Genomic DNA, 12,117 nt, shown 5'->3' on the forward strand with positions numbered 1-12,117 from the left:
GCCCAAATGTATGACCACAGCGGCATACAAATACCCCAGATTCCAGCTGCATAGTTCAATATAGGACACGCACATGAATTCTAATATTTTTGGTTAGAGACCATCCAGTGTTCAGCTCATTTACCTGAACACAGGCGATCATAAAAATGTTCATCCACCCCAGTATAAATACATTTGAAGGCAAGTACATGTTAGTTCAACAGATTCCTTTTTAGGGTGGTTACGGCTGAGAGGATGAAGGATTTCTTTAGGCTGTTTTTGCTTGCCAGTGGCACCTTTTTTAGTCTTCTACCTGACGGCAGAATTTGGAAGGATTCGTGCAGTGGGTGTTGTCATTGAAGAAAAGTAAGTTAATAGTATAGGAATACTATTGTACAAATATTTTGACACTACTTTTCTCTGCTCAGAATCATCAAGAGCCGCTCGCGCCAGCGCAACTTCCAGCTGCTCATCATCACCCATGACGAGGACTTTGTGGAGCTCCTGGGACGTTCCAACTACGTTGAACACTTCTACCGTATTAGGAAGAACATGGACCAGTGCTCTGAGATCACCAAGTGCAGCGTCTCCTCCCTCAGCTCCTACCTGCACTGAGTGTCGGACACCATCCAAAGACTTGATTGATACTAGTCTATCAAGGCCATGATTGTTATAATAGGCACATGGCACTACAAATGTAATTTAAAAAAATGTATAAAATGCCTTAGTTGAGAGAAAAAAACTGCACTACAGTACTGTATTCCAGTTGGGGTTGGGATCTGCCTAAAGAAGACCATAGTAGTTTCTGTTCACTTCCTTTGATTTAAGAGGGATTTCTGTTCTTTGACAGGATGAAGTTAATTGGCAGATAAGACCTTGAGGCCCCGTCGTTGATTACCACTTTTATCCGGTATTCGGCGAAACGCCTCTGGTCTTGGTGACGCTTGCTAATCAACCACATCTCAATCAAGATATTCATAATGTGTCTCAAACTGTATATTTGAGTCTGCATCAGCTGACACTGCAATAAAATGTGTGGGGGAAAAATATCCTGGGTCCTGTGTATAAATAATCTGTTCACTGAGTAGTCCTCACATTTGGCTTTAAATTATTACCTGCTAGCACCTCAACTTCTCCGAAGTACAAGGACTTCTTTAGTACTACTTAGCGTTGGCAAATAAACCCAACCAAAGATGAAGTCGGTGATCCTTCTCTCTGTTGCGATGGTGCTATTTAACTCTGGAACTCTGCCTGCCAACGCTGCAGCGTACCGGCAGCATAAAAATCACCATTCCAATTTAGAGGCAATTATTAGCATGGCGGAACAATACACACACAATCTGACAGAGGTAAGAGCTGATCAAACAGCTACAACTGAAACTTTGGGTTAGCTTGTTGACAATGGCAAAGAGCCACGCTGTTCTTATTTTACATTTTAGTCATTTAGCAGATGCTCTTATCCAGAGCAACTTACAGTAGTGAATGCATACATTTAAAAAAAAATAATAATAATTGTTGTACTTATATTCAATAGGATTCCTCTGTCTTATTGTTTTGTCATTTTAAAAGTGTGCAACAAACCTCTCACAATTGTCTTACTTTTACTCTAGGATCTTCTGAGAACATTACTCATAGATGTTACACATTTGACTGGGACCACCACAAAATGCAAGGTGATGTGATTAAATATTCTGCCCGCTTAGACATTTTGGTGTTAATAAGATCATATGTATAATTGAATAATATTTACAGTTGATGTTCAAAAAATGAAGGTGTGTTGATATGAATGGTGCTTGAGTATGTTGAAACTTTAGTTAACGAAACAAATGTTATTTTACAGGAGTTCTTCTGCGAAGCTGAGAAAATCTTGGCCTCCGTGAAAAATGCCACGTTTGGAAATATTGTCCGACATCTGAGGGTTTACAACAAACATGTAAGTTACTAAAGTATTCTATTAATAAAGCAGCTCATTGACCCGCAGTGGTTTCTCCCTCCTTAAGAAGACGTGACCAAATGAAGGCACATGCGCTGGGTGAGAGAGTGTCTTTGGTGTTGACGTCTGATGCTCTCTTATTACAGCAATACTGCATCGTTGTGAAGAGCCAAGACAACCAGGCGGAGGGCAACCAGGTGGAGCTGAGGAGACTTCTCCTCGACTTAAAAGAATGTGGCCAAAAAATCAACTCCAAACCATGATCTACACCAACTCCACACAATGCTAATCTGCTTATTTATTTGTTGACAGTTTTATTTAAGTAAGTTAGTGGCATTAAATGACTTTACCAAGGGCAGTATTTTAATTATATAATGTTAAATCTTTTTTTTATTTTACCTGAGTTGCATATTGATGATCTAATGCACACCTGTTAACAATGTGCATAATTTTATTTGTACTAAAATAAAAAAAAATCATAAATAAATTTTAAAGTTTTGTTTTTAACTTACACATTTTCCAGGATTTCCTTGAATTGTCAATGGACAGGTTAGACTGGTCATTCATTTCCACTGAAATGGCAGAGCTGGTGTGAAACAGTAGCTGAAATCTATATGGGAGACCATTAATTGCTAAACTTACTAACATCTTACTCAACTGTATTCTCATGGCCCTTGAAATCGCTATTACTTTGTGTTTGCTAGCCATGATTTGATGTGAGATGCTCTACATCTATCTGGTGGGACATACTGTAAATGCTGGGGCTGAAGAGCTTTTGAAGTGAATGCGCTTTGCCACTCCCTTCCCTGGACAATGATCACTGTGAATTGATGCAAAGTGAGCTCTGAAGGGAGGCCATACAGTAGAGGCAACAGGAGCTTCACTACTGGCATGCAGCCATTCCTGTGTTATCTCATTACTACACTGAACAAAAATATAAATGCTACATGTAAAGTCTGGGTTTCATGAGCTGAAATAAAAGATCCCAGAAATGTTCTATACGCTCAAGTTTTCTCGCAAATGTGAGCAAATGTATTTACTCCCCTGTTAGTGAACATTTCTCCTTTGCCAAGATAGTCCATCCACCTGACATGTGGCATATCAAGAAGCTGATTAAACCTCATTACACAGGTGCACCTTGTGCTGTGGGCAATAAAATGCCACTCAAATGTGCTGTTTTGTCACACAACAAAAGGCCACAGATGTCTCAAGTTTTGAGGGAGCATGCAATTGGCAGAAATGTCCACCAGAGTTGTTGCCAGGGAATTGAATGTTAATTTCTCTACTGTAAGCTGCCTCCAACGTTGTTTGGCAGTGCATCCAACCGGCCTCACAACCGCGGACCACGTGTATAGCGCGTGTGTGAGCGGTTTGCTGATGTCAACGTTGTGAACAGCGTGCCCCATGGTGGCGGTGGGGTTATGGTATGGTCAGGCATAAGCTACAGACAACGAACACAATTGCACTTTATCAATGGCACTTTGAATGCACAGAGATACTGTGACAGATCCTGAGGCCCATTGTCGTGCCATTCATCCGCCGCCATCACCTCAATGTTTCAGCATGATCTGTACACAATTCCTGGAAGCTGAAAATGTCCCAGTTCGTCCATGGCCTGCATACTCACCAGACATGTCACCGTTGAGCATGTTTGGGATGCTCAGGATCGTCATCTACGACAGCATGTTCCAGTTTCCGCCTATATCCAGCAACTTCGCACAGCCATTGAAGAGGAGTGGGACAACGTTCCACAGACCACAATCAACAGCCTGATCAACTATGCAAAGGATTTGTGTCGTGCTGCATTAGGTGAATGGTGGTCATACTAGATACTAACTGGTTTTCTGCTCCATGCTCCTACCTTTTTTTAAGGTATTTGTGACCAACAGATGCATATCTGTATTCCCAGTCATGTGAAATCCATAGATTAGGGCCGAATGAATTTAAATTGACTTTCCTCATATGAGCTGTAACTCAGTGAAATCTTTGAAATTGTTATATGTTGTGATTATATTTTTGTTCAGTATAAATAAGACCAACAGCTCCCTCCCTCTGTTGTCACTGCCACTTTTTATAGTGCAACACTGCGGCCTGCTGGTGGTGCTTCTCACTGACCTATGAACTCATTGAGGCAGAGAGAATATGACTCTATTCATGTAGATACTGAATTATTCAGCTTTGCGTAATATTTCATAATTTATTAAAGGTAAACATGGGTGAGCTACATTTAGTTTGATACATTCAGGAGTGTTGCGCATCCTTGCCTGCCATTATTTGTATATCTCAAGGAAACCTCTGGCTTAGCTGCAGAGGTCACACTTTATTTGGATAGTCTGGATAGTCCATCTGTAAATGCTTTACAGATGGTCACACTATCAACAAACTGTCTGTTGACAAGCAACTGCTTGCTAGGGTTAGGTTTAGAATAAGGGTAAGCGTTAAGGTTATGGTTAGTAGATAGTTGAAATGTTACTGATAGTCTGTAGAGCAGTGTTCCCCAACTGCCGGCCCGTGGGCCGAATTTACCCGCAGGTGATTTTATTTGACCCCCAAAATTTTCTGAACAAGAACACACAGACTTTTATAAATATATTTATTGTTGGACATAAAAGACTGTAAAAACACCAGAAAATCCACTCCAAGACATTTTAATTTTGGAAATCTGTTACAAAGTATTCCCACACATAATAGAGAGAGATGTGATCTAATACAAATGTAAGCAAGGTTTAAAATTATGTTTTAGTTCAATGTTATCTGTTTGGGCTTCTTGCGGGCAATTTGCAGTCTAGAAATGATTTGTAATTATGTTCCCGGCCCCCTGACCATCCGCTCAAGAAAAGATTGGCCTGCAGCTGAATGTAGTTGATCCATGCTTTAGAACATCTACAGATGGACTATCCAAATAAGGTGTTAACCGAATATGAAGGAAGGTTTCCCTCTCCCTATCTATCTTTCTATAGTACAGTTAGGATCAAAATCCCACAGGGAATCCCAAATAAAACAGTAATGAGCTGGTGCCCAGAGGCTATGGAATCTGTCCTTCAGTTCAATTTGATCACACAGGCTTCCCAGATCGAATCTGATCTGTGCAGGTAGAACCACATATAAAAGTCCCTCATAATTGAGGTCAGGAATACTAGCTATTTGTATGCCTCACCCTGATTCATTGGCAGGGTTTTTCATCTTGTGATTTGGGGAGTTTAGCCCCAGGGCAGCCTTCAGGCCTGGGGAGCAGGGGACCAATGACTGCATCTGCTGTAGGATAACCCGGGGCCTCTCTATGGACTCGCACTGTTTTCATGTCTCTTCAAAAGTCAGTCCATGGAGAGTGACAGCATGAACTCCTGACAATAATGTGCCTGCAGCCCACTCTAGTGCTTTGGTTTGGACGCTTTCTATGGGCGCCTGTTGTCACAAAACCTTAATGTCAAACCCCACAGGTCACAAAGTGAACCCATCTGATGTGATCGACTTGGAAAAGTAGAGACGTAACAAGATGGCCGTGCTATCTTGAAAGCTTCTTACCTTTCTCCCTCTCTCGGTTAACTTTTTGGATAAGATTTCTACAGACTGTGAAGAGATGTGTTCATCTTGTTTCTGCTTTCATGAGCTCTTTCAAGTGCTTTTCTGAGGAAATCACGCCAGTGTGAGTTATTTCTGAGTGGGTTAATCTCATTTCTCAGGGCACTTTTATAATGGAGCACTGTTAAATTATGCATGTGGTGTATAATACTGTTATTGGGGGCGGTGAATTAAGCAGGTGGCATCCCAGGCTGTCTGTCCTACCAGAAGCCCCCTCTCCTCTGACTGTTTAAATTGGGTGGCACAGTGAAAGAGGACATTCGAGCATTGTTTCATACGCTTGACTGTAAAACAAAAATACAAAATGGAGAAAGAAAATATACTTACGCTCTTGGCTTTGCACATATTTATCGTTTCATGTGAGCTATAAAAACAGATTTAAATGTGTATCTTCAATACTGTGTTTTCCCTAGTAGCAAATTGTATCCAAACGGTGATGGTAACTACAGATAGCGAACTGCACACATACAGCAGCATACATTTGCATATAGTCTAATTGTACAATTTAGGTGTCCGGTCCAAGGGTAACCATAGATTTTAGTCTGGACTGTTGTGAGTCTCTGTTGTGCTGGTACTGGTGCTGGTGCTGAAATGAAGAGCAGAATATCCGTGTGGGAGGTCAGGGGACAAACTGCCTGATATAACCACTGCACCATGCATAACGTTGAGGCCATTCCTGAGCCTATGGAGAGAGACGATTCTGGGCAGCTAGCTGTATTGTTTACTATTAAGAGAGAGGAAGAGGTTCCATGTAGCCCAGTTAATATTTCCGTGTGCTTAAAAAAAAAGCAAATGCAAAATGCATCATACTGTGACACTTTGTGTATTTTGAAAGTTCTATATCTTGAAAACTTGATTGGTGACATGCAAAACAGTTTGGGACTGTATCAACAGTGGACTAATGAAACAAATACCCAAATATAGATTGAATGGAATTTTTTTAAATTTTTATTTCCCAGTAGAACAAAGTTTGAAATACTTATGTAACAAGGTTCCTCACATGTAGAGAGTCTAAAAGTGACAAAAACAATCCCCACCTGGGTGTCCTATGTACTCTATGCAACTGGTTAGTACTGTACAATATGTAGGAATGTACATGGATATGATGGTAGCCAAGGTAGGAAAGATTGTTTTTGATAATGTTGGTAACTTATGCCATTGCAAGCATCCATTGTCATACATACACACCTTGGTCACCTTTGTTGAAACATCTCAATTAAAAGCATTCACCAGAGAGAAAGGTTCATGAAAAACCCAAGCTGAGTCAAAGAAAAGTGGGGGTAGAGAGAGGAAGGACATGGAAGGAATAGAGGACGCACAAAGTTCACATTTGAAGGGCAGCCTCATGTTTCCTAGTAACAGAATCCCTCTGGATGACTCGATGACATGCTTTGGAAGAGCTGTGGGCTGCAGGTGCGGTTTTGGGGGGGGGGGGCAGTGCCCCTGTGACAACAATTTTGGACCCCCCTGTGGCCCCCCTAAATGTGGAGTATGAAATAATTTTTGCTATTGTTCTTTTTTTACATCAGTTATTAGACAGTGGCAACGCAGAACACTAATGATTATGAACATGGTCTTTTGCCTGCTAATGCCTGCAATGCAGTGAAGAAAGCGATATGACAACAATAACGTCTAATGTAACTGGCCCCTCTAACAGTACAACTGGCCCCAGCTTGGCCCCCCCAGTTGAAATGGTCTAGAATCGCCACTGGTGGGCTGAGGCCTGGAATGGCTTGGCATGTGATAATAATAGGAGAAGACTAATAAAATGCACAGAGGTAGCTGTCTGCCTCCACATTAGTCACATTCTCATTTGTTGCTACTGGCACTTTATGAATAATTGAGATTGCGGTGTCTTGGTTCTGCCATCGCCCCTACCTACCCCACTCGCTCTCCTCACAGGGACTGCCGAAGACTCAACAACCACCCAGGATAGGCTAAGAGGGAGGGGTGGGGTGTGCAGTGCAGAACACCGTCCGGGAGTCAGTCTGCCGCAATTAAACAGTGCTCTCATCCCCATTCTGTCGAGCACTGTCTCTCTCCAGTCCATGAAAACATCCCAAGCAAACTTAACTTTCTCTCCCTCCCCGTCTCTCTTTCTCTCAAACACTCACTCACACCCACAAATGCAGACATAACAAGCCTACCACCCACCACATCAAAATGTAATATTTGATGATTAAATTGATGTGGTCAAAATATCTATTTATAAGTAAAGTTATCTAAGTTAATTATGCAATATCTTACATTTTTCATAAAAAAATATTGTTCCTTGACTTTGTATAAGTACTCTTAAGATTTCAGAGTCTTATTTATGTAAGTTATATTTCGCAGCAAATTTGCAATTGAACTGAAGTGAAAATGCACATAGGAATGTTTAATAAATAAATATACAGGGGTAATGCAGCTCAATTATTGCATGAGAAATTGCAATACCTTCCAACTGGGAATTAATAATAGAACGGGCCTCACTCGCCACATGCTCCCTGTCTTTGCTAACCTTCAGCTCAACTTACCTCATAGCAAGAGGTTTATGATATCAATTGGGGTATTACAGCGATCAATAATTTACACACGCTTCCTGGCCCCAAAAATATTTAACCTTCCTCTCCAAGTCATTTCTTTAACATTAATTTGGTAAAACTTCAGACAGTGGAAGATCAAATATATTCTGAAATTCTCTAAAGTTTGTAAAAAATAAAACAGAAACGCATGCAATAACCTGTAACTTCAGGTTATAATATAACAAAACAGTTAGATTGAACAATATAAGCATTTCACTTTTTGGTGAAGCTTATTTATCCTGATTTAAAACCGTCTGCAGCCACATATCACATGTTCCCAAGACACAGAACAAGAGAGAAAAATTCCATTAGGTTATCATCATGAGCAAGTAGACGATATATTATGTTGCTTTTGCCCCTCTTTCAAATTCTTCTTTGTTAAAATAAATTACTCATTGCCTAAGCAATTAATCAAATCTTAAGATCAAAGAGAATATTACAAATCCACTGATTTTATTTTCAAATGCAAAATATTGATCCTCTGGCTAAAATATCCAGAGGAGAGCCTATTACACTTGGGAGAATAGCGTGTGGCCTGTAACTTCAGGTTATAGTGAATAACATACAGTATATTTAACAAAATAATATATTTTTTTATCAATATGTTTTTGTTTTTACTTCAAATTAATATATACATCGAATCAAATAATGATTTTATTTAAAGTCTAGACCTGCTGTTCCACTTTTACAAAAAAAAGTATCCAATACTAAATGACTCATAAAACTGCACTTATTCATCAGGAAGAGAATAAAGACAAATATAATGAAGTCAGTTGGTATAATTACAAGTTCAAACAATAATAGTAGTTTCACATACTATTTCAAACTCCTATTGTATTGTTATTAGTATAACAATATATTTAACTTGAGTACAAAAACTCTGAATATAAAGGGCAGGGGGAACTACACACAGATAAAAACGGTGGAAAATTATCTTGGTTTTCGTACTGGTTTAAAAGATAAATTGAAATCTTCAAATCCTTACCTGACATTGTGAGAGTCCCCTCTATCCCTCGAGTCACGAGCTCCCATACACTCTCAGCCCTCCGCACAGCTCCAAGCTTCGTTTTATACCAATATATAATGAATATTGCATCATCATTACTTAATAATTTCAAACCCCACGATATAACCCAGTGACACAAGGCCATTAATTATTAACTAATCTAATTAGGACCAAGGTCCTGGTAACAGCGCGTCAATGAAAGGAAAACATAAATTATATAAATTATATCTGCATATAATTGTTGCATTGTGTTTGACTTTGGTTTATCATTCAGCAATGAAATGTGTACTTTTTTCAATCATATTTATGTGCCATATGATTCGTTTTTAATCGCAGCAGAGAGTTGGGAATTCATAAATGAAACAAGTCATGTTCTCTGTGAAACTCATGGTTTTACAATGATTTTATCGCCTGTATCTTGAGGCAGGATTTATTCAGACCAGGAACAAACCCCGAGTTAATACTCCTTTACTCCAACCCGAGAAACAAAATAGATAGTTAAATACAATACTATCATAACCTCACACAAATGGCAAAATTACTTTAAGCTCAACCTAAATGTTTTTAAATTGGTAATAGCCTATGGTAATAGCCTGCATATGTCTAATTCTCTACAATTGACTAAAACACAAAATAATCCTACAAAATGTTATCGAAATAATAAATTGCTGATTCAATGGAATTTGAGAAAATATTCAATGATTTATTAATGAAGTTTGAACTTCACACATTTTGTCAAGTGAAATCCAAGAGTGAAGAAAAATACTCATAGTATTTCAGTGATACTCCAAACTGTTTTACATTTTTCACATCAAAATAGGCCATGACAAAATAACAGCCTTCAAATGCCGGTATGACATGCCTTATTTAAAATTAGCCTATTAAAAAAACTCAACTCGTGTTGTGTCATAAATATTGTGAATAGTATTTGCCTCGTTTACACACAACGGTGAATAAAGTTCAGTTAGTTCACAAAGAGAGCACATTTATTTACATATTTTGTTGGGTGGTTGTGTTACCCCTATGCAGTGAACACACATTCATTCCATCTTAAATATGAATCTTAAACGTGAAAATGGTTGGTGTAATTCATTGATTCAATTGTCCAAACAACTAACAGGTTTTATGAGCATTCAACAGGACATATCACATGAGAGAGAAGTCATTTTCTCCCTCTATTTGTTAGGCCCTATAGTTTAGTTCTGTAATTGAAGAGTTGTCATAGGCAGTCATAAAATCAACAACAAATTTCCTCCAAGAGATCTTTAGCACGATACGTTTAATTCCAAACTAAACAACAGGACAAAAAAAGTGAACGAAATAATTTCAATTTAAATAAATCCTATAGAGTCTCAGTAGTAAATTCCAGTCGGACATGAGATGTTGATAGATCGCCGTTCTCTCTTCAAAATCTCGTATTTTAGGCATTATGTGAACTAATGCACAGCAGAATATTTCATCCTTTTCTGTTTTTGCCGTTGGTTGCAAAACCACACACGAACCACGTTCTTTTTAAGGTCCAGTTTTTCAGCAATTGCAGCAATTTTTTCCGAAGAGGGACGGGGCTGGATAGCAAAATATGCCTCCAAAGATCGTTTCTCAGGTGCGGCTATCGACGTGCGTTTTCGTTTGCGTTCGTTGCCATTGAAAAGGTCTGGCTTGCTGTTTTTCTCCCGGTAAGCAGCCTCAGCCTCCTCGAGCCAGGCTTGGAGTACAGGTTTTAGCGCAATCATATTATTGTGAGAGAGGGTGAGGGACTCGAACCTGCAGATAGTGCTCTGGCTGAGAGAGCCCACCCCAGGTATCTTCAGGTTGGCGAGAGCTGAGCCAACGTCCGCCTGGGTCACCCCGAGCTTTATCCTCCTTTGTTTGAACCGCTCCGCGAAGGCTTCCAGCTCCCTCGGATCCGACTCCACGTCGTTGACACACGACATTCCGTTGTGCACAGACAAGGAGTGCGGATGACCCATGGCCATAGCTTGGTGAAGGTGACCCATGGTCTGGAGGTGGTGCTGGTGGGCTTGCGTGGCCATCATAGAGGAATCCGGAGCCCCCATCCCGCTCACAGAGAGACTGGACGAGATGTGATCCAGGAGATCCCCCTCCAAGCTCTGGTTGAGGTGGTGGTGGTGGTGGTGGTGAGGGGTCAGGGTGGAGGAGTGGGTGATAGGCACCGTAGAGGAGTTGGAGGTGCAGGGGACACTACTCATGGTATGGTAAGTCACGTCAGGCTTGAAAGGGTGACTCTTGCCGTGAGAGACAATGTCAGCAGCCGCCAGAGCTTCCGCGCGTGCCAGTGGACTCTCATCAAAGCAACCGAATATATTGCCCTGAAGCTGCAAGCAAGAGTGCGCATATTGAAGTCAGTGGGGAATTCTGTCAACTCAGGATTAAAAAACATTTCAAGAACAGGGAGAACCCTCTTCAAAGCACAGGTCATAAAAATTAATATGAAAGTAGCAGCTTTGCTTAAATAGACATGTGGATGAGAGAGAGGGAGGGGTTGTGAGGGAGAGAGAAAGAACAAGGACGGGAGTGGATAATAAGGTCCTTTCTGATCCACTTAAAAACGTTTTAAATGTATATTTTTTTATTATACATTTGTGCCTCAAATAAATGACTAACATACCTGCGGGGCAGGCAGACACACCCTGCGCATGCCTTCCGAACTCGCGTGCAGGCCAGAGTATTTGGGCTCCTGCAGCACCGGGTGCATAGAGTAATGCTGCTTGCCGTTCATGGTCATCATCTTCGTTGCGCACCTTGCAGGTAAGTGGCCCTGACATAGAGGCAGGCTCGGTTCTCTGACTCGCTGCTGTTACTGAGCTATTTCAATTGGCAGAACCTCCCGGTCTGTCTGTCTCTCTCTCCCCCCACCTGCCCCTTTACTCAACTTACAAGTTACAAATCATGGGAATGGCCTAGGTACTGTGCGCAAGCGTGATGCACGCTTGAAAGTGAACGCAATTAAATGGCCCATGAAACAAAACATTTGGGCCTATTAGGCCTATCCCACTGGGCGCAGACGTCAATTCAATAATCTTAATACCTTA

General features: G+C 40.6%; 3 protein-coding genes across 3 annotated transcripts in view; 2 read left to right on the plus strand and 1 right to left on the minus strand.

Moving 5' to 3' along the window:
* The window catches only part of rad50 (RAD50 homolog, double strand break repair protein), a 60,291-nt gene extending 59,263 nt beyond the window's left edge, over nucleotides 1-1,028 (plus strand). Inside the window, exon 26 of the mRNA XM_014136732.2 lies at nucleotides 408-1,028. Coding sequence (XP_013992207.1) covers nucleotides 408-594 — 187 coding nt within the window. The 3' untranslated portion in view covers nucleotides 595-1,028. The remainder of the gene's footprint in view (nucleotides 1-407) is intronic.
* Nucleotides 1,029-1,155: 127 nt separating this feature from the next.
* On the plus strand, nucleotides 1,156-2,184 carry il4/13a (interleukin 4/13A). Its single transcript, NM_001204895.1, has 4 exons — nucleotides 1,156-1,328; nucleotides 1,590-1,652; nucleotides 1,820-1,912; nucleotides 2,059-2,184. The coding sequence occupies exons 1-4, from the start codon at nucleotides 1,173-1,175 to the stop codon at nucleotides 2,173-2,175; spliced, it is 429 nt and encodes a 142-aa protein (NP_001191824.1). The 5' UTR covers nucleotides 1,156-1,172; the 3' UTR covers nucleotides 2,176-2,184.
* A 7,622-nt stretch (nucleotides 2,185-9,806) lies between these two features.
* Nucleotides 9,807-11,882, minus strand: pou4f3 (POU class 4 homeobox 3). Its single transcript, XM_014137114.1, has 2 exons — nucleotides 11,694-11,882; nucleotides 9,807-11,400 (listed from the first exon to the last, which is right to left on the minus strand). The coding sequence occupies exons 1-2, from the start codon at nucleotides 11,811-11,813 to the stop codon at nucleotides 10,501-10,503; spliced, it is 1,020 nt and encodes a 339-aa protein (XP_013992589.1). The 5' UTR covers nucleotides 11,814-11,882; the 3' UTR covers nucleotides 9,807-10,500.
* Nucleotides 11,883-12,117: the final 235 nt, after the last annotated feature.

The sequence above is a fragment of the Salmo salar genome, chromosome ssa13, assembly GCF_905237065.1.
Source record: "Salmo salar chromosome ssa13, Ssal_v3.1, whole genome shotgun sequence".
NCBI lineage: Eukaryota > Metazoa > Chordata > Actinopteri > Salmoniformes > Salmonidae > Salmo > Salmo salar.

Bases quoted from the DNA above. Each gene is read 5' to 3' on its own strand.
- il4/13a (NM_001204895.1), top strand. From the start codon at position 1,173: ATGAAGTCGGTGATCCTTCTCTCTGTTGCGATGGTGCTATTTAACTCT. The intron at 1,329-1,589 runs GTAAGAGCTGAT...CTTTTACTCTAG, and splicing joins ACACACACAATCTGACAGAG to GATCTTCTGAGAACATTACT. The intron at 1,913-2,058 runs GTAAGTTACTAA...CTCTTATTACAG, and splicing joins TGAGGGTTTACAACAAACAT to CAATACTGCATCGTTGTGAA.
- pou4f3 (XM_014137114.1), bottom strand. From the start codon at position 11,813: ATGATGACCATGAACGGCAAGCAGCATTACTCTATGCACCCGGTGCTG. The intron at 11,401-11,693 runs GTATGTTAGTCA...TCTTGCTTGCAG, and splicing joins TGTGTCTGCCTGCCCCGCAG to CTTCAGGGCAATATATTCGG.